Below are 21336 nucleotides of genomic sequence, written 5' to 3' on the forward strand. Positions count from 1 at the left end.
TTAGCTGAAATAACCTCAGTGAGATGCTTATTGTAGCCATCTACCAGTCTTTGACATTGATCTGAAGAAAGTTTGCCCCACTCCTCAACGCAGAACACTAGTCCTTCTCATAAAATGAGCATATTGTGATAAATTTCATTAGTTTCTGTAATGTACTGATAAATATTTGACTTTAATATATTTTAGATTCATTACACACAACTGAAGTAGTTCAAGCCTTTTATTGTTTTTATATTGATGATTTTGGCAAAAAAGTCAAGAAAAACCAAAAATCCAAAAATTAGTCTATCATGAAAAGGTACTCTAAAGAAGCTACTAACTAACTTCATCTGAATCAACGAATTAACTCAAAACCACTGTGAAAGATTGCTCAGGCTTTTAAACACTCCCAGCCTGGCTCATTACTCAAAACTGCAATCATGGGCAAGACTGCCGACCTGACTGCTGTCCAGAAGGCCATCATTGACACACTCAAGCAAGAGGCTAAGACAAGAAAGAATTTTCTGAGCGAATAGGCTGTTCCCAGAGTGCTGTATCAAGGCACCTCAGTGGGAAGTCTGTAGGAAGGAAAAAGTGTGGCAGGAAACGCTGCACAACCAGAAGAGGTGACCGCACCCTGAGAAAGATTTTGGAGAAGGGCCGATTCCAGACCTTGGGGGACCTGCAGAAACCAGGAAATGGGCTATGGCAAATTTTGCATGTCATTCATAAATCAAGGTGCCAGAGTTTGGAGGAAGACTGGCGAGAAGGAAATGCCAAAATGCCTGAAGTCCAGTGTCAAGTACCCACAGGCAGTGATGGTCTGGGGTGCCATGTCAGCTGCTGGTGTTGGTCTACTGTGTTTTATCAAGGGCAGGGTCAAAGCAGCTAGCCATCAGGAGATTTTGGAGCACTTCATGCCTCCAACTGCTGAAAAGCTTTATGGAGATAAAGATTTCATTATTCAGCACGGCCTGGCACCTGCTAACAGTGCCAAAACCACTGGTAAATGGTTTAGTGACCGTGGCATTACTGTGCTCAATTGGCCTGCCAACTCTCCTGACCTGAACCCCATAGAGAATCTGTGGGATATTGTGAAGAGGAAGTTGAGAGACACCAGATCCAACACTGTGGATGAGCTTAAGGCCGCTATCGAAGCATCCTGGGCCTCGAAAACACCTCAGCAGTGGCATAGGCCGATTGCCTCCATTCCACGCCACATTGAAGCAGTCATTTCTGCAAAAGGATTCTTGACCAAGTATTGAGCGCATAGCTGATATAATTAATTGATGGTTGACTTTTTTTGTCTTAAAAAACATTTTTTTTGTTTTGGTCAGATTAAATATGCAAATTCTTTGAGATAGGGATTTTTGTTTTTTCTGGACTTTTTAGCCAAAATCATCAATATTAAAACAATAAAAGGCTTGAACTACTTCGGTTGTGTGTAATGAATCTGAAATATATGAAAGTCTAATGTTTATCAGTACATTACAGAAAATGATTAACTATCACAGTATGCTAATTTTTTTAGAAGGATTAGTATTTTCAGCTGTGAGATGTTTGAGGGGTTTCTTGCATCTACAGCCCGTTTCAATTCACCCCACAGCATCTCAATGGGATTAAGATCTGGGCTTTGAATCTGCTATTCCAGGACTCTCCATTTTTTCCTTTTCAACGAGTCCTTGGTGGATACACTGGTATATTTTGGGTCATTGTCATGTTGCAGGGTCCAGTTTTGCTTCAGCTTTAATTTTTTCACAGATGATCTCACATGTTCCTCAAGCACCCTCTGATACATGATAGAATTCATGGTGGATGATGATGGTGAGCTGGCCAGGTCCTGCTGCAGCAAAGTATCCCCCAACTATGACACTTCCACCTCCATGCTTCACAGTTGGTATGAGGTTCTTTTCCTGGAATGCTGTATTGGGTTTATGCTAAACATGCCCTCTGTTTTGTGTTGTCCAAATAATTCAATTTTAGATTCATCTGTCCAAAGAAAATTATTCCAGAAGTCCTGGTCTTTATCTACATTCACTCTGGCAAACTTCAGTCTGGCCTTTATGTTCTTCTTGGAGAGCAAAAGTTTCCTCCTTCCACACTTCTCATGCAGGTTAAATTTGTGAAGTCTCTTTCTGATTGTAGTGGCATGCATCAACAGTAACAAGAGCCTGCTGTAGGTCCGGTGATGACATTTTAGGGTTTTTGGATACTTATTTTAGCATCTTGCAGTTTGCTCTCGGGGAGAACTTGCTTGGATGGCCAGACCTTGTTGGCAGTTGTTTTGAATGTGCAATTGTTGATTTTAGATTCTTTTGAGATGTTTTGAAATCCCTTATCAGACTCATTAGTGTCTACAATCTTCTTTCTGAGGGCCTCAGACAGCTCCTTTGATCTCACCATGGTGTTTTTTCTCACTTCAACAGTCAGGGGCACACTAAACTAAATGTGAGGTATAAACAGTGTTTGGAATAACGCTATTATGTAACAGCGTTATTTTTTCAGTAACGGGGTAATCTAACTAATTATTTTTTCCGCTGTCACAACGCTGTTACCATTACTGACGGTCAAAAGCGCTACTTACTTTGAATAAATTGAAGAAACTACCAGCCGTAGCGAGTCTACTCTGCTCTGTTTATTTGTCATCCAAGACTTAGGGTGCGTTCAGGTTCATGGCAATGAAAATAGTAAACACACATAGCCTGCCTTTGCAAGAACAATGGAGTTGCCGTTTGATACGGTCATAATGTGCAGGTCCTGCACCCATCCGCAGCAAAACTGTGATTTGTAATTTCGGAATCGCTGGAGAGTTTAGTAACATACACCGAACAATAAATACAGCAGAATGTCCATTTTGCGTAATTGTGGAAGCCCGTCGACATGTTTACTCCATTTGTCTTCGGCTTGCTTGTAAGGGTCAACATTGTTCACATCCTTAAGTTTGATCACATATCTGTTCTTCGCCTTGGTAACGAGTTTGTCTCTTTATCGAACTGGCAAGTTAAAGTTTAATGTCCTGCGAGCCAGACCTGCTTCCAATATGGCTGTGTTGTTGTCAAATCTCACGTGATCCCCCATTCTGTGACGTAAACGCTCGAGCCTAATAGCGCACGTACTTCAGAGCCGGTGTTTTTACACACAAACCGGAACAGCGCGTGCAGCAAAAACACACACGCAAAACAGATGCAGAGGGACGTGATGCCAGAGCATTCAGAGGAAAACTTGTCCTTCACGAGGTGGCGATATAAACACTATTTCAAGTTGGTCGAAATTAAAGGAAAGAACGTGCATGTAAAGTGTAATTTATGCCCCGGGGCAAAGCTTTTGTCGACACCTGTGGTAAGCAATTCAAATCTGTTTATTTTTGTTGCACTTCAAGTGTAGGATAAATCTGTTGCTGGTGAGGTGCAATAAATATTACAAGGTTCATTAACACAACTACCTGTATGTTCTTCTCTATTCAACTGACTCGAATACTGCTCAGAAAATTTCAAATTCTTTGACATACAACTTCTGTTTAAAGTAACGGAAATAGTTACTTTCCCTGGTAACTAGTTACTTTTACTTTAGAGTAATTCAGTTACTAACTCAGTTACTTTTTGGAAGAAGTAGTGAGTAACTAACCAATTACTTTTTTAAAGTAACGTGCCCAACACTGGGTATAAATAAGGCAAGCCTCCTTCAAAACACTACGTAATGATGTTCTAATCATGTGCACCTGATGTGATACACCTTTGTGTAATGTGGGCTTGAATGTGGGGGTGTCCTAATTTATTCAACAACAGAAATTGCATTTATTTAAAACTCATTTCACAGAAAGTTATAAAAATCTTTTTTTCAGTTTTAATTGTTTAGTTCTATTACTTAAATCTTTCAAGATTGTTAAAATTGATATTAAATATCCGTATGACCAAATATGTCAGAAAACACACAGGCTTCCACAGGGTGTCCTAATTTTTTCACATAACTGTATGTGAGTGCATGTGTGAGTTGGTGTCATTGTGTCGGTCATTGACGCTGTGGCGGGTCCACGCGGGGACGCTCGTCATACCAGCAGGAATCGAGTGAGCCACTGTGACGGACAAAAAGTTCCACCGAGGATGAAATCACACTGAGGTTTACTTGGGCGTAAGTCAAAGATATCTGATACTTACAGCATTGACACCTCTGTCTTTCACTTCGCGGCTGCTCTCTGATTCATACAGCACTGTGGAAAAAAAAGGCAGGAAATGACTTCTGAGTACGCAGAAACAAGGGTCTGTACAAATCTTCGAGGTTTCATGGAAAAACATTAAAAGCTTCGGTGAGCTTTCTAAATTCTTGAGAGGCAATTCATTTTTTTAGCATGTGAGCAAAAGTGTGTACAGTGTTTAAAATGTATCCTTAACAAATAATAGGATTTACATACACATTTTGCTACCCTAAAAGTAATAATTCAATTCATTTTAAACAATTATATATTTTTAAACAAATGTGTTTTCTTGTACTGTGCAGATTCTCCTTCTTCAAGTGCAGTAATTGGCAATCTGAATGGAGGTAAATGGAATCCTCGTTGAAATGGTTGTGGTTTTCCTTTTTCTTGGAAACATCCTCGAATAAATTGAGCTATTATCTGCAATTGGACTAACAATCTAAAGTCATTTGTGGAGTTGAGAAACATCCATTTAAACAAAAGTATTTCAACATTCATTGCTACCCTAAAAGCATAATGGCTCAATTTATTTCAAACAATTACATATTTATAACAAATGTGTTTTGTAAAAAAAAAAAAAAAAAAAAAAATATATATATATATATATATATATATATTAGGGCTGTCAAACGATTAAAATTTTTAATCGAGTTAATTACAGCTTAAAAATTAATTAATCGTAATTAATCGCAATTAATCGCAATTCAAACGATCTATAAAATATGCCATATTTTTCTGTAAATTATATAAATATTCTGTAAAATAAATTGTTGGAATGGAAAGATAAAACACAAGATGGATATATACATTCAACATACGGTACATAAGGACTGTAGTGGGCATTTCATTCTACTGTCATTTAAATCTGTCTATGCTGTCCTCACTCCGAAGCGTCTACTTTTTCCAAAGCTAGACAGCTAGTGAACGACGCCTTAATAATTAGACTTCTTCCTTTTTCATCTGATTTATTAATAAAATGGCCTCAAACCATTGTCCTCTTTAGACCGTCGTAAAACTACAAAATAAAAGTACACAAGCATTGCATTAGCAACAACGTTAGCTTAGCACGCTATACAGGTTCACTAAACATAAACAAAAAGCGTCTCATACAAAAAATATAACATTTCGCTTACTAACATAATATGTACATTCTTTACAACAACCATACTTACGGACAAATCTTGTTTAAGGATCATATAAGCACAACATTATCAGCCCGAAACGTCGTGCAGCCATAATGAACTGGCAAGAAAATAATAAACCATGTCGCAAAGCGAACACAAGAGTTTGCTGTTGGACAGCAAAAAAAGCCTTGCTGTAAAACTTACCAAAAGGCAGAATACTTTCTGAGCGGGACATGTGCGTTAATTGCGTCAAATATTTTAACGTGAATAATTTAAAAAATTAATTATATATATATATATATATATATACTGGTATATGTATGTATGTATGAATTACAAAGAATTGCTTTGTTTTTATTTGTTGAACACAACAGCCAAACTTAACATGCTTTAAGTTGAAATTTATTATAACTAGGGCTGTAGAAAATTATCGCGTTAACGGGCAGTAATTAATTTTTTAAATTAATCACGTTAAAATATTTGATGCAATTAAGGCACATGCCCCGCTCAAACAGATTAAAATGACAGCACAGTGCAATATCCACTTGTTACTTGTGTTTTTTGGAGTTTTGTCGCCCTCTGCTGGCGCTTGGGTGTGACTGATTTTATGGGCTTCAGCACCCATAAGCATAGTGTAATTTTTTACATCAACAATGGCGGGCTACTCGTTTATTTTTTGATTGAAAATTTTACAAATTTTATTAAAACGAAAAAATTAAGAAGGGTTTTAATATAAAATTTCTATAACTTGTACTCACATTTATCTTTAAAGAAGTACAAGTTTTTCTATCCATGGATCGCTTTAACAGAATGTTAATAATGTTAATACCATCTTGTTGATTTATTGTTATAATAAACAAATACAGTACCTATGTACCGTATGTTGAATGTATATATCCATCTTGTGTCTTTCCATTCCAACAGTAATTTACAGATGAATATGGCATATTTTATATATGGTTTGAATTGCGATTAATAACGATTAATTAATTTTTAAGCTGTAATTAACTCGATTAAAAATGTTAATCGTTTGACAGCCCTAATCATAACATAAAATTGTGAAACATCGCAATACAACATTAAAATTTAAAGGTTCACCAGTGTAGGATGCAATCAGTCTTTCACCCTACATATGGTTGGTAATATTTATTATCAGTTCTGGATTTATTTAGCCATTACAAAATATATTTCTGTAGATGAATACATATGTGCATTACCAAAAAGCTTTCGTAAACGGGTGACACAGGCCACAAAGTCTTGAAATGGCAGATGAAGCTCTCCGGAGGCAAAGCGCTCTGTTAACAGCTGGACTACTTTACTGTCACACTTCATCCCTGACACACAAAAAAGATTTTTCTGCTGTACATACAGTACCCGTTACTGTACAAATGTATGTGTGTGCGTGCATGTTCATACCCACAGCTTGCAGAGCTTCACTTAGTTCAAAAGGACTCATGGTTCCAGACGAGTCCTCGTCAAACTGGAAAAAGATGGCCTGGAAATATAAAAACGTTTTTTAATACGGTGTGAAATTATAAATCTGAAGCAGTAAATCGGGATTTCAGGATTTAAAGTGTTTGGGCTTTGTATAACAGTTCCCTTGAGGTTTGACATATTTTGGAACTGCATGGCAGGTGGAACAAATACTCTCGAGGGCATTGTGCCCAGCAATAAATCTCATCTTTTTGTCGTTTGCTGCAATGGCTTTTAGAATTAAGGAATCTATCAGAGAATTTTTGCAAGACATTATTGCAAATACATCTTAACCACTGACGCTACTAGACAAAGATTGTCTGAGTCATTTTTCTTTTTTTAATTAACAATATTAAAATTACATCTCGATGAGATGAGAGGAAAAAATATGCAGTTAGCATAAGAACTAACCTTTAACTTTTTTTTTTTTTTTTTTTTAACTCCGATGTCCTGTGTAAATGAACCGTACTGTTTTTCATCCAGTCATTCATTCATGTTCTCAGCTTTGTGATAGTTATCTCAATACCATCATTGAAGAATTACTGCCACTGACAGGATGGGAGTGAAACAACAGGACCAATCTAACATTTTTTTTTTTTTTTTAAACAAAGAGTTTAAATAGAATTAATACTCGCTGATTATTACCTGCAAGTGGCGTAGCTGGGTTAGCATGGTTTCTGTTTGCTGACGGTTCAGACTGGCTCGTCCTTTGGTCTTGACAGTCAAGTTAAGAACATCGAAACAAACGTAGAAGTTTCAAGAAAACACTGACGGTAAACTAAGGTCATTGACACAATGCTGAGCACTAGTGACGGGATCTGTCGTTCACTTGAGTAAACGAATCCATTCCGGTTCGTTCAGTAAAACGATTCGTTCAAACGAATCGTTCAACGAATCGTTCGCCCCCCTCATCTCCCTCCCCACCCAAATGAATCGTTCGGTTAGTGAACGGGAAGTGACGTTGCCGAACGAATCACCAAAGACCGCTTCGCAGTATAACTGAACGGGAAGTGACATTGCTTGGTCCCTCCCTCTCTTGCACATTGACCACTCGTCGTAGTTTCAGAAATGAGTGACAGGCGATATCATTCTGCTCTCAGAGACAGCCTCGTCTCCCTCCCGCTGCTGCAAAAGCGAGGGAGGACTTCCGCGTCGTCTGTCCTAGTTCTATGGGCTCAAAGTCATGGCTCGTGCTTGCATTTCGAATTAGGACACGGTTAAACATTTTCCTTTTGAGGGGGAAGTCGGGGTTTGGGGTCGGGGGCGCACGGACTTTCTTTAGCATGATCTTGCTCACATATACAATGCTGCTGCTAACAGCCAACGCGGCATGCTTGCTGTCACGAAAATAAAAATAAATCGAAAGTTTAATTTCTAATTATGGAACGGCCAACACATCATATTAACCTCTCGCTCTGTTGTATTTTTGTTTTTTATTATTAAGATGATCGTTTTGAATTTTTGCACTGGTATTAATAAATAAAATAATCCGGTCAGCTCCCCTGTCGTCCCCGCATCTCAGATCGTCAAATGCTGACGAGAAATAATTGTTTGCTTTATGATTTCGCCTTTCTACTCTTATTAGTCTGTTAAGAAAAATGTAGACATATTGCGACATCTCCCGTGTCCGCGCGCTTTGTTTTTGGGGCGCTTGAGTAGCACATGATGGACGGATTGACATAATTTGTCAAACCAACCGACACCCTCTGACACGAAAAAAAAAAAAAACCCTCGGAAAAAATTGACATGTATATACAGTTTCATTGCAAATCAGTATTATGGTGATCATACTAAATATTATTTTTTTTCTGTGCACATATGAGGTACATATCGCTGCCATGAAGCCTCCATATAGTGACAGTTCTCTGCCCGCTTCACTGCCGTCACGCGACCGCAGCTCAGGTTTTGTTTGCCTCGTAGCTACGTGTGTTTTAAATTACTGTAAATTTGATAGTATATCGTCATAGGCACAGTCCCGAGTCTGTTGAGAAAAGTAGAACACTAAACCATGCTCGCTAGATTTGTGTGGTGTTTTTGTCTTTTTGAGCAGCATTTGATAGGCTCCACGTTAACAAATATGTGACAAAGTCGTTTCCTTTCATTTTATGACTCGTTCACCGCATAGTCATTACTGGAAAGTCAAGTTAGCAGCAAGCTAGGTCAGGAACCGGAGGACCGAATCACTGAACGGGAAGTGACAAAACTCAGTCTTTCCCCCCTGCCTGCACGCTGGCTGCTTATTGGCCACACGTGGAAATGAGTGACATACGCCATGATTCTGTTTCCGCTCCCTCCCCTGCCCGCGATGAGGCTGGCGTCTGATTGGTCGTGTGCGATGTCAGAAGACGCTGCCGCTTGCTCAACGCCCTCCCACGCAGCGAACAAGCGCCACCAACTTCATAGAACGAATCAGTGCAGATGGTGATTAGTTCGGTCTCGTTCACCCAAACAATTCGTTCAAAAAGAACGAATCGTTCGCGACCGATACAACACTACTGAGCACAGTGGCACTATATGTACCCACACTCTTCATCGTAGACTCACTGCATAATGGTCAAAGGCCAGTTGCCAGGGGTGACATGTATGCACTCCCCTAGACATGGACGGCTGGTGTTATAATTATGTGACCATAGCGGCTATTAATAGCGCGTGAGCATACGACATTTGCAGGTGTGTGTGTCAGCCATCATGAAGGGCACTCAGGTCGCGTTTAGGTAACAGAAAATAGTGAAAAGGATACATCCTCTCCAAAAATGAGCTGCCTGCAGGTCTCTAGCGGCAGGTGGTAATGTTTCTCCAGGACTGACAATGAAGGGGGAAAATAACAAGAAAGGGTGGGTGGGTTGGAGGGGGCGGTCATCAGTGTGGGCCGAGGACAAGTCTGGCCACCGTTACTACTGTGAAATAAGCTTCTGTTACGCTGTTAGCCAGGAAGTGATGAGCTCCCGTCTAGACTTGTGACCTCTGTGACTTTCTGCGTTTTGAGCATATTGCTACTACAACGCCACCTAGCGGCGGCAAAGGGTGAAAGTAAAATTAAGTCACCTGAGTTAAAGAGCTTCATCAGTTCATCTGGGTTCAGCCTGTCGTCCTTTGAGAAAAAAAAAACAGTATTAATATGATAAGGCATTCGAGAACAAAAAATTAATTAATTAATTCCATTGACAGCGATAGACGTGCAATCTATTTGAACTGTGAAATTGGCAGCGAATAAACTCGTTCAGTTCAAATGGATTGGACGTCTACCATGATAAACTAATTTGATTATTTATCGGAGCCAATGAATTAAAACGCAAGTACTTACTGGTCCAGCCTCCTCATCAAAAGCCCTCAAAACTCGTATTTTATCATCTGGGGCAACCGGAGCAGCCATCACCTGTTTTGCCGAAACAAAAAAGACACTCAGCTGCTACCTCATACTTGCTAATTACCAATACAGGTAGTTCCTGGGTTACGAACGAGTTCCGTTCCTGTGCTGGCAACTTAACCCGAATTTCCGCGTAAATTGGAATTAACCCTTTAAACCTCAAAATAACTATCTAAAAAGTCCAAAAGTATTTTGTTTAATGATGGATGATACACTGCTCTCTGGTGGCAGTGTTCGGTCTGGCTGGGGTGACAGAGGAGCTTACACACTCGTCTGACATGGATAAAGGACAGCTGCACTCTGGTTTGACCCACATAAGGCTGTAAGTACTTTCAGCTAATATATGTTTGTATTCATTTGTAATTAAGTTTACAGCTACAGATTGTGGAGTTACGTGTGAGCGATTTGCTGTGTGAATTGTCAATACGTTAGGATTCGTAATATTTAAACTATAGCGGACTTTTGCTAGGCAAATCAGTCAGATTTAATCTACTAAATTTACTTAATGATCAGACTAGATGGACGTTTGAACATGCACCAAGTGTTATATTGTTAAAATGTGTGTCGTTTTGAACATAAGTGTACATATGTGTGTTACAGCTTTACAAACTGCCTAAAGTGAAGGAGGTAAAAAGCCTCAAAAAGCAAAAGTTGCCTTCATTGCCTTCTGTAAAACTGAATAACTTCACGTTTAGTGAGGAAAGAACATGTCATATTAATAAAGTTAAAAAAAAAAAAAAAAAAAAAAAGGTCCTGTTAGGTACAATAAAGTACTGTTTAAGCAATTGAAAAAATATTAATAAAATGCTTGGAGACAAAATGGTGGACGAGACTGACGTCAAGTCAAAATTGCGTAAGTTGGATACGCCGTAACCCGGGGACTACCAGTACATAAAAATGTCATTTATATATGAAGCGAAGACAGTCTCTAAACTCACTGGTAGAAAGCTTGAAGAGCATGTAAAGTCCTGAGTCCTGAAGCACAATATATTTAAATGAATACCTCTCTGGCAAAAGAGTGAGCATTACTGTATTTGTAAAGGCAACATTTGTGATACAGTCTCAATTTTTAACTTAACCTTCTTCTGCCTCACCCCAAACTGTTGGCAGTCTTGGAGAAAATGCGGACAAAGAACTCTCCAGGTTGGTTGGGACGGTAGGTGGAGGCCACCAGGACGTAGTGACCCGGGTCCAGGTGCATCTTTCTCCACACGGCTCTACGGATGATGGTCAGGTTTGTAATATTCATAAGTTTCATTATAGGCTTGTTGGCTGTCATTTAAAGAAGGTGACAGCCTTTTCTATATTAATATTTTAATGTGTAAAAATCACATTTATTTATTTATATAGCCCTTCACAAAAACCTGAGAGGTCCTCAAAGTGCTTCACAACTAAGCAAATTATACACATGACAAATAAAAGGCAGGAAAGTACTATACAATAAAATTAAGGGAAAAAAACAAAAATGCATCGCGCTAAAACTAGTCATTACAACAAATGAAACAGAACATCCATCATAAAGAAAACTGGTTTAGACCCCGATATCCCGACCAACTATCGACCCATTTCCAATCTACCTTTTCTGTCAAAAATTATGGAAAGGGCAGTTGCGTCACAACTCCAAACCCACTTTACCGACAATAAGCTGTGTGAACTTTTCCAATCTGGCTTCTGCTCACAACATAGTACCGAAGCAGCACTTCTCAAAGTTATCAATGACATCCTCCTCTCATCGGACTCCGGACAACTCACCATCCTCATCCTCCTGGATCTCACTGTTGCTTTTGACACAATCAACCACACCATCCTGGACTAGAGTCTCTACACATTACTGGCACTGCTTTTTCCTGGTTCCGCTCCTACCTCACCGGCCGACAACAATTCATCAGCATTAACAACTGCACGTCCCCTGCTGTTTCCCTACCACAAGGTGTCCCCCGAGGTTCGGTTCTTGGCCACCCCCTTCATTCTTTACATCCTCCCCCTTGGTCAGATCATCCGTAAATTTGGACTGCAATTTCACTGCTACGCCGATGACATCCAAATATACTGTACATCTCCACAAAAACCATCTCACACAGCACCAAATCTACACGTCACAACTGCCTCAGTGAAATTAAATCCTGGATGCAACTTAACTGTCTTCAACTCAACCGCAACAAATCGGACATAATCATCATCGACCCTGCAGCTCACATAAAAAATAGTCAATTCGCCCCTACCATCGACAACTGCACACTCCCTCTCTCAACACACTCCCGCAACCTAGGTATCATTTTCGACAATAAACTAAGATTCGACCAGCACATCAACCACATCACCAGAACTGCCTTCTTCCACCTCAAGAACATAGCCCGCCTTCGCCCCTCCCTCACCTACTCTGCTGCAGAAACCCTCATACATGCATTCGTCACCTCCAGACTCGATCATTGTAACGGCATTCTTTTCGGATCGCCAGCCAATTTCCTCAATAAACAACAATATTTCCAGAACTCTGCTGCACGACTTCTCACCCGAACCCCCTATAGGGAATCACATTACCCTCGTCCTCCACAAATTGCACTGGCTTCCCATATCACACTGGATACATTTCAAAATCATCCTTCTCACATACAAAGCACTTAATAACTTGGCTCCTCCTCACCTCACGGACCTTCTCTGTCCCCACACCCCCTCCAGTCACCTCTGCTCATCTAATGGAAACATTCTCGCGCAGCCCCCACAAATAACACACCGTACTTGGGGGGACAGAGCCTTCTCCGTTGCTGCCCCCTCACTTTGGAACGCACTCCCTTAAATCATCCGCACCTGCCCTGATCTTCCCAAATTAAAAAAATTGTTAAAAACTCACCTTTTTAAACTGGCTTTTAATTTGTAAATCTTTTCTCTATTGTTTTGTACTGCCAACTGCAAAGCGTCTTTGACCACCGGTAAAAGCGCTCTATAAATAAAATGTATTATTATTATTATTATTATTATTATCAAATCCGAACCCATTAAAACCCTAAAAACCAGGCTACCTTAGTCAGAAAAAAGGGCTAGTCTAAAAAAAAAGTGGGTCTTTAACCTAGATTTAAAAAGGCCTAGATTAGTTATGGTGCGAATGTATAGGGCCAGGCTATTCGACAACCTGGGGGCAACAACCACAAAAGATCGATCATCCTACTGTTTAGGTCTTGACCTTGGAACTTGCAGAAAAAACTGGCCAGATGAACGAAGAGCCCGAATATAAGACGGTGTTTTTTGCCTTGAAATAAGATTGAAAAAGAGGGGGTCGTCTTATATTCGCGGTCTAGACATTATACCCGTTCACGACGCTAGATGATGCCAGATATCATTGAAGCGATGTTCTGTCATGACAGATCTCAGCTACTCTCCCTATTCACGACACTAGATGGCGCCAGATATCACTGAAGCGATGTTTTGTCATGACAGATCTCGGCTACTAGTTTAACCAGCTTGCATTATTTGATTGCAATGTTTTTCCTTATTCAGCTTTGCTTCAAGACTACAGTTACAGTTGGACTTCACTTTGATAGTTAATGCAGTTATTGTAATTTTGTTGTTTTATCACAATAGATTGGTTTATTTACATTTCAAAAACCAGAAGCCGTTCATTTACGAATGTGATTGCACTTTAGTTTACATATTTAAATATTCAGACATTAATGTTTGAATGAGGGAAAATAACATTCTTTTTCTCTCAAATATATTGTTATAATCATTTGTTTCAGATCTACTGTAATTATTTTCTGTATCAAAATTAATTTGGTGTTCAAAAAGTGTTTTTTCAAACTTGAGTCTTGAAAAAGAGGGGGTCGTCTTATAATCAGGGCCGTCTTATATTCGGGCCAATACGGTATTACCCCAAGATTTATTACGTGTGTCTAAAGAAAGGGAGCCAGAGCACCAGAGTTTGGTTTCAGAAATGCAGTCCATTAATTAAGTAAGAGCAGTTCGTTCATTGGATCTCATGGGCAAATACAGCTGCAAGTCATCGATAGAAATGAAAAGATACTGTATATTGTGTGTGTTTTTTTTTTATAGTTTATCCTAAAGGTTACACGTAAGGTGCAAACAACAAAAGCCCTAAAATCGAACCTTGTGGCACCACACAAGAAAGAATTCCGTGAGGAGCAAAATTTATCAATCATTACTGAGAAGGTCCGATGTTCCAGATACAACTTGGTATAAGTTGTAGAGTGGTTAGCCTTACCTTTGACCCTTATACTTCCCAGAACGACCAACAGGACGATTTTTCATGAAGAAGTTGCGCTCCAGACACATCCCATGGAGCTTTTTGATTGAAATAAGCGGAATTTCATTACTTTATGTCAAAAATACGTTTTTTATCCTGTGATAACCAACCTCAGGTGGGACCTAAAGAATAAGACAAAAGAAGAAAAGTGTCATTTCCACACCTGAAAGACAGATGATGGATTTCTCGATATAAGTCTGAATTAGGACCTTGTAAATGTGAAAGCCCATGTAGAGGAAGTGGACTTTGTCCTTTCGTCTGCGGTCTTTCTGTAGAAGTTCAACCAGCACCGTGCACTTCTTGGCTTTCACCAGCTGCTTCTCTCTCTTATTGCTCTCATTGAGCCCATCCTCCGCGTCCTCCTCTTCGCCGTCCTCCTCGTCCTCCTCGTCTTCCTCATCCGGCTGGTCCTGTTCTGTGAGAACTAGCTCAAACTGAGGGTTCTTCCAAAAGGATCCTGAGGAGAATTAAATAAATGGCATGATGAGTGAACCGTGAACGGGATGTTGAAAGTTCTAGTTTTTGAGGATACACATAAAATTAAACACTGTCAGAAAACCAAATCTTTTTTTTGTTCCCTTATGTATTTCCAGAACTAACTTGGAGAAGCCACATACGGTTGTATTTTCGGCTTCCGCCAGCAGTGCTGCCTTTAAGCCACAATCCATCATGCTCATTGATGGTCCATTTAGAAGAAGCAGCAGAACTGAGGGGCATCACTGTGTTTCCCTCAACAAGACTGTCAGGGTTGATACTGCACAGCTCCACAAAATCAAACTTCTGACAAAAATCATCGGCACTCATCCTGTTACAGATCATAGATAAGAAAGGATGCCCAAGTTCATAGAAGTAAATGGCTGTTTGGGCTTGTTTGGTTTCAGCTTCTCTTTCTCACCAGAACTCTCCATCTTCTCTACGTTTCATTTCAAGTCTGTCTTTCTCCACTTTGGAAACGGCATCCCACTCTTTGCCTCTTTACAAAGAAAGAATAGGAAATCCACATGCAAATAGACGAAGAGAAAAAAACACTTTGATGCAAGTGGTGGCCTCACTTGTCACTCCAGGGTCCACGGTATTCAATAAAGCCCCACGGATTCCTCAACCTTAGAAGCAAAATCTCATCTGAGTCATGCCTCACCTGAAAACACAGAAAACCATCACCAAGGAGTTTTGTACATATGCGCCTAATTTGAGCGGTGAGGTAAGTAAGTTAAGTGGTAAATTTATTTACAGTGAGATGATCATGTACAATTGGATGAGGTGATGAGATGATCAAACAGTACAATATGAAGAAATGAAATGAGAAAAGGAAATTAGAAAATGATTTGACATAAAGGTATAAAATGCTAACATCAGATTAGATAGTGAGATTATAAAATGAAATAACTATGAGAATATGAGACAAGATGAGAACATTTTTGAAAGACGATGTAAATAGAACAAGATCATAATATGAGATGTGATGGAAAATAAAAGGATGTTATGGAATTACATGACATGATAAAATGCTGGTATCAATATTTGATAAAAGAGATTATGAGATGGAATAATAAATGTTTTAGTGTTATTACATAACAGTATAAAATCTGTTCAAAAAGGATTCTGAGATAAAATTGTTTAATTTTAATAGTATGAGTTAATGTGACGTCAAAATAACTAAAGATTGAATTATAAAATCATAAAATGCAATGACGTGTTCATGGAACGGTAAAATTATGACATTTCAATATGAGGTAAAAATTAAATTAAATAAAGAATAACAATGATTAAATCATTAAAATGTGACAATTATCCAAGTCATAAAAGTGACGTTGACATGAAATGAAATAATTGAAAAATGGTGAGATGTTATAATAATATTTAAAAGGACATTACAATATCGATAAATTAAATGAAGAAATAAAAAGAGATGGGATAACGAGATTATGAGATGAATTCAAACAAAATAAATGTGACAATAAATAATGAAAGGAGGAAAAAAATAAAATTGGATTAAATAACACGATTACAGGTATATGATAAGATAATATGATACTTGATTTTGAGATGACGGTTATGAAACGATGACAATTTGATCAAGCAAAATTAGATCCCAAAACTATGTTAAAAAAAAAAGATCATGAGATGGATCAAATTAATAAAATGATAAAATGAAATGCCGACATTAGAGATAATCTTGTATGACTTTGGAATTTAGGATACTTTCCTGGTCTGTTTCTGTGATGGCGTAAGCGTGACCTTTTATAAGCCCTTCTGCATTTACTTTTCCAACCTCCTTGTAGGTGTTGGCCTGTAAAGACACACACACACCAAAACCTTTCATGAATGTAATTTTGCATGCTGAGACATCTCCTACATACCTGAATAAAGCAACTGAGCAGGCTGCCTCGGGCAAGGGCAGCTGTCAATAACCTCCAGAAGACTCGAGGGGTGTGAGAGGAGACAGGCATTGAGTACGCGATACCGCCTGTGAAATCCTCCATCCCCTCTGAAATGTTGCCACCCCTCAGACTGCTGTACGATCCGATTAACCTGCGAGTGTGTAAACCATGATGGAAAAAGAAACTGTGCCATGCCGAGCTTTACAGCACAGCATATGCTTGGTGTGGCACTACTGACTTGGCATAGGCCTTCTCCACCAGGGCACTCCAGTACTCGTTGCGGGTGTGAGAGTAGCTGAAGAGCAGACGGCCCTCTCGTACTGGCAGCCTGTCATCCACAACCACCTCCACCCACTCACCATACTGCCAGAACTGCACGCAATACAGGGGCAGACATGAACCATGGCGACAAGCTTTAAAACCTCTTTTTAAAGGATCCTTTAGCATCTATTTTGAGGGTACAATTGATGTCAGATCGTACAAGACAGAGTGAAAGCTGTTACCTCATTGGCTGCCATTGGTTGCAATCGGGTCACTCCAGAATTGGAAGACATTTTGGCTTCATTATTATTAATAAATGTGCCTTCTCGATTCTGGTTTTCTCCTTCGTGTCCATCAATAATAGTGAATTACGGTATTTTTCGGACTATAAGTCGCACCCGAGTATAAGTTGCACCAGCCATGAAATGCCAAACGAAGAGGAAAAAAACATATATAAGTCGCACCACAGTATAAATTGCATTTTGGGGGGGAAATTTACTTGAGAAAATCCAACACATAGAACAGTTATGTCATCTTGAAAGGCAATTTAAAATATAAATACAATAGAGAACAACATGCTGAATAAGTGTACAGTATGAAAATATTACATGATGCATGAACAACAAAATGCGAACGTGGCCGGTATGTTAACGTAACATAGCTATTAAAAGTTATTCAGATAACTATAGCATAAAGAACATGCTAACAAGTTTACCAAAGCATCAGTGTCACTCCAAAACACCAAATAACATGTGAAATAATATAATAATGTGTTAATAATTTCTCAAATAAGTCGCTCCTGAGTATAAATAACATGTGAAATAATGTGTTGATAATTTCACACATAAGTCGCTCCTGAGTATAAGTCACACCCCCAGACAAACTATAAAAAAAAAAAAACCTGCGACTTATAGTCCGAAAAATACGGTTACTATTTTAAGCTCATTTTAGAGAAGGACGTAGGTTTGGTCTCAACATTGATAGGGATGCTATTAAAGCATAACCTGCATGTACACTTTTTGCTGGGGACGGGACATTAATAAGACCAAACAGATTGGATACATTTCTCAAAAATAGCTGGTTACTACATAAAAATGAATAAAGTTAAAATTATTTTCATAGGGAGAAAGTCATTTTACAAAATGTTTCCTTCATTTTGAGGAAATTTACAGTGGTTATGTTTTTGTCCATAGGCTGTAAATATACTTAAAAAAAAAAATGAAGTAGAAAATTAATACATTTTAGTTAATGAATAAATGCACAAAATGCACACTTGAAATAAAGTTGGCAGTAAAAAAAAACATACAGGAAGACAAGAGTTTCACAGGTTTGCAAGTTCACACAGTTTAATGTTATACTAACTCTGATGCAGGTCGGACTTTCAGTAGTAAAATTAGTGGCATGTTCCCCCCCCTCCACAACATTAACATATTTTTACACTTCTTACAGTGGCTGCTGCTGCTGGCCAAAAAAAAAAAAAAAACCTTCAAATATCCCTCCTTTTCAAAGGAGGCGGAGGAGGCGGCATATGACATGTATTTCTGTCGGGATTGTGTGAAAGTGGGGGTTCTAGTCATCAGCCAATTAAACGTGTGTTTGAGGGGAAAAAAATGGACCGGCACATTTAGCAAGTAAAAAGGGGTGAACATATGTGAACATAATAAAAGTAATTCACTTAACAATGATAGGGTCAATTCTATCCTAACAACACAAGGGGAAACAATCTAAATTACCTTTATAGCTGAACTTATTGTAAAATTCAAATAAGGTCGCTTAAAAGTTGGTGGGGACAATTTGAGTATTCTGAAAAGTTGGTAGTGTTATGTCCCTACCGTCCCTATGCAAACCTACGCCCTTGATTTTAGGGATTATTAGCATTACAAAATATATTCTAGGGCCGAAATAAGGTAAAAAAGATTGGGTTGTTAAAAATTAATTTTGTTAAAAAAAAAATAAAAATAAAAAATGATCACTCAAAGCCAGCCTTCTCAATTGAAATGGATTTGATGTCTCTGTCAATGCCAGTGAATGAGTTAAGGGCTACAAGCAACTAAATAATCCAGCGGTATAAGGATATTGCAACCACAAAAAAACAATATGTACAGTAGGTTTTATACCATATTTATATTTACATTTACACTACTGAAACAAACTTTGTATAACCAAAAAAAAAAAAAAGTCCAGCAACAGCAGACAAAAAAGTCAAGAAAATCACAATCAAGATAGATTAAGTGGAAACTGGCATTTTAGGGGTACTTTAGAGTTATTTAATATTTTAAAAAATATATTTAATATACTACATTTACTGTATAATGTTTTAATGTTTTTGTTGTATAATGTGTATACGGTATACACAGTGTATCATAAAAGTGGGTACACCCCTCACATTTCTCCAGATATTTAAGAATATCTTTTCATGGGACAACACTGACAAAATGACACTTTGACACAATGAAAAGTAGTCTGTGTGCATCTTATATAATAGAGTTAATTTATTTTCCCCTCAAAATAACTCAAAATACAGCCATTAATATCTAAACCCCTGGCAACAAAAGTACACCTCATGGGAACTACGTACTGTACTCTTCGTTCTGTACGTACTGTACATCCCTAAATGTCCAAATTGAGTACTGCTTGTCATTTTCCCTCCAAAATATCATGTGACTCGTGACAGGAGTGCTCTCAGCATTGCTGCAGAGATTGAAGAGGTGGGGGGTCAGCCTGTTGGTGCTCAGACCATACGCCACACTGTACATCAAATTGGTGTGCATGGCTGTCACCCCAGGAGGAAGCCTCTTCTGAAGACGTTACACAAGAAAGCCCGCAAACAGTTTGCTGGAAACATGTCAACAAAGCATAAGGATTACCGGAACCATGTCCAATGGTCTGATGAGACAGGCAGGCATTCTTGTGTACTGTCTTCAGAAGAGGCTTCCTCCTGGGGTGACAGCCATGCACACCAATTTGATGTAGAGTGTGGCGTATGGTCTGATCACTAATAGGCTGACCCCCCACCTCTTCAATCTCTGCAGCAATGCGGACAGCATGGACTCCTGTAATGAGTCACATGACATTTTGGAGGGAAAATGACACGCAGTACTTAATTCGGACATTTAGGGATGTATGTATTTACTAAGGGGTGTACTCACTTTTGTTGCCAAGGGTTTAGATATTAATGACTATATTTTGAGATATTTCTAGGGGTAAATAAATTAACTCTATTATATAAGCTGCACACAGACTACTTTTCTTTGTGTCAAAGTGTAATTTTGCCAGTGTTGTCCCATGAAAAGATATACTTAAATATGAAATGCGAGGTGTGTACTCACTTTTGTGATACACTGTATATGTCTCAGGACAAGTCAATTTACTCAGAAACTGCATGTTTTAGTAATTTCTATGTCGATAATTTAAATTGAAGGATGAGTTATAAAGTCATGCTGCAAATCACGTCATCACTCAAAATTAATATTTTAAGCCCCTCAATTGCTACAAAATGGTCCAGAAGTGGTGCCATTCGTTTATGGTCCTTTTGCGCCAGTTGTTGGGACAACCCTCTGTTATTGAGACAGTTGGTTCGCTCTGTAAGTCGCGGGAGTTGGATATGGAAAGGCTGCAAGTGATGTCATCACTTGAAAATAGTATCTCAATATCTATAAAACGATAGCAGCATAAAATAAATTTTTTACAGCACAAACAATTGGCACCAGTGGCAAACGGGCCTCAGGACGATAGGGGCCCCTGAATGACCCTTAATTTATTTTACTTTACATTGACATATTTCTTTTTTATTTAAATCATTGTCTGATTAAATATTACGTTATACTCGATATATAATAAAAAACTTTAACTAATAAATACTTCAAATAGTTTTTTCTCCTTTTTTTGCCCAACTTCACAGAGGTGTTGTACCTCGTAAACTGTCCTCCGATTCTGTAATGACTCAAAAGCTCTTTGTTGACTAACTACCGTAACACATACTCTGAATACTGTAATTATCCACTACGTCTGCTGGTAGTGAAAGCTGTTATGAGAGTTAAGATCTAAACAACACAGTTGTCACTGCATTTTAAAGGCAGTAATTGATTGTGTCGCAGGATGTGTTCTCTATAGGCCTGTGTGCGTGCGGGAGTGAATGGGTATTCACTATCTGCATGTCAGGACTGCACTCAAATCACCACGACAGGGCAAAATGAGTTTACAGTCCTACCGTCCTGCAAGTTAAGTCATGTCACATTCTCGTTAGGAGTCTCCAGAGGTCCCCCGCCCCATGCAGAAAAACAAACCAAACAGATAATATT

The 21336-nt window shown here is 38.8% G+C and overlaps 1 protein-coding gene and 1 long non-coding RNA gene across 3 annotated transcripts in view; one reads left to right on the forward strand and one right to left on the reverse strand.

Annotated features, from left to right (window-relative positions):
• The window catches only part of capn12 (calpain 12), a 271950-nt gene that overhangs the window by 224684 nt on the left and 25930 nt on the right, over nucleotides 1-21336 (reverse strand). Inside the window, exons 7-25 of one of the 2 annotated variants that reach the window (XR_009063456.1) lie at nucleotides 17013-17146; nucleotides 16754-16925; nucleotides 16599-16683; nucleotides 15446-15530; nucleotides 15289-15366; nucleotides 15011-15198; nucleotides 14603-14850; nucleotides 14504-14515; nucleotides 14352-14431; nucleotides 11230-11352; nucleotides 11074-11110; nucleotides 10073-10144; nucleotides 9814-9859; nucleotides 9509-9570; nucleotides 7414-7482; nucleotides 6712-6790; nucleotides 6513-6629; nucleotides 4134-4186; nucleotides 303-4051 (exon numbers count right to left, since the gene is read on the reverse strand). Coding sequence is in view for 1 of the 2 variants with exons in the window: in XM_057838726.1 (XP_057694709.1) it covers nucleotides 4025-4051; nucleotides 4134-4186; nucleotides 6513-6629; nucleotides 6712-6790; nucleotides 7414-7482; nucleotides 9509-9570; nucleotides 9814-9859; nucleotides 10073-10144; nucleotides 11074-11110; nucleotides 11230-11352; nucleotides 14352-14431; nucleotides 14504-14515; nucleotides 14603-14850; nucleotides 15011-15198; nucleotides 15289-15366; nucleotides 15446-15530; nucleotides 16599-16683; nucleotides 16754-16925; nucleotides 17013-17146 (1767 nt within the window). In the remaining variant the exon portion in view is untranslated. Of the gene's footprint in view, nucleotides 1-237; nucleotides 4052-4133; nucleotides 4187-6512; nucleotides 6630-6711; nucleotides 6791-7413; nucleotides 7483-9508; nucleotides 9571-9813; nucleotides 9860-10072; nucleotides 10145-11073; nucleotides 11111-11229; nucleotides 11353-14351; nucleotides 14432-14503; nucleotides 14516-14602; nucleotides 14851-15010; nucleotides 15199-15288; nucleotides 15367-15445; nucleotides 15531-16598; nucleotides 16684-16753; nucleotides 16926-17012; nucleotides 17147-21336 lie in introns of those variants that run through there. The other variant, XM_057838726.1, reaches the window with a different exon arrangement.
• LOC130917391 (uncharacterized) lies at nucleotides 3309-13091 on the forward strand. The gene is made up of 4 exons (XR_009063457.1): nucleotides 3309-4282; nucleotides 4474-4515; nucleotides 10367-10457; nucleotides 11246-13091. It is a non-coding gene; the product is annotated as an uncharacterized LOC130917391 (long non-coding RNA).

This window comes from Corythoichthys intestinalis, chromosome 6 (assembly GCF_030265065.1).
Source record: "Corythoichthys intestinalis isolate RoL2023-P3 chromosome 6, ASM3026506v1, whole genome shotgun sequence".
NCBI classification, from domain to species: Eukaryota; Metazoa; Chordata; class Actinopteri; order Syngnathiformes; family Syngnathidae; genus Corythoichthys; species Corythoichthys intestinalis.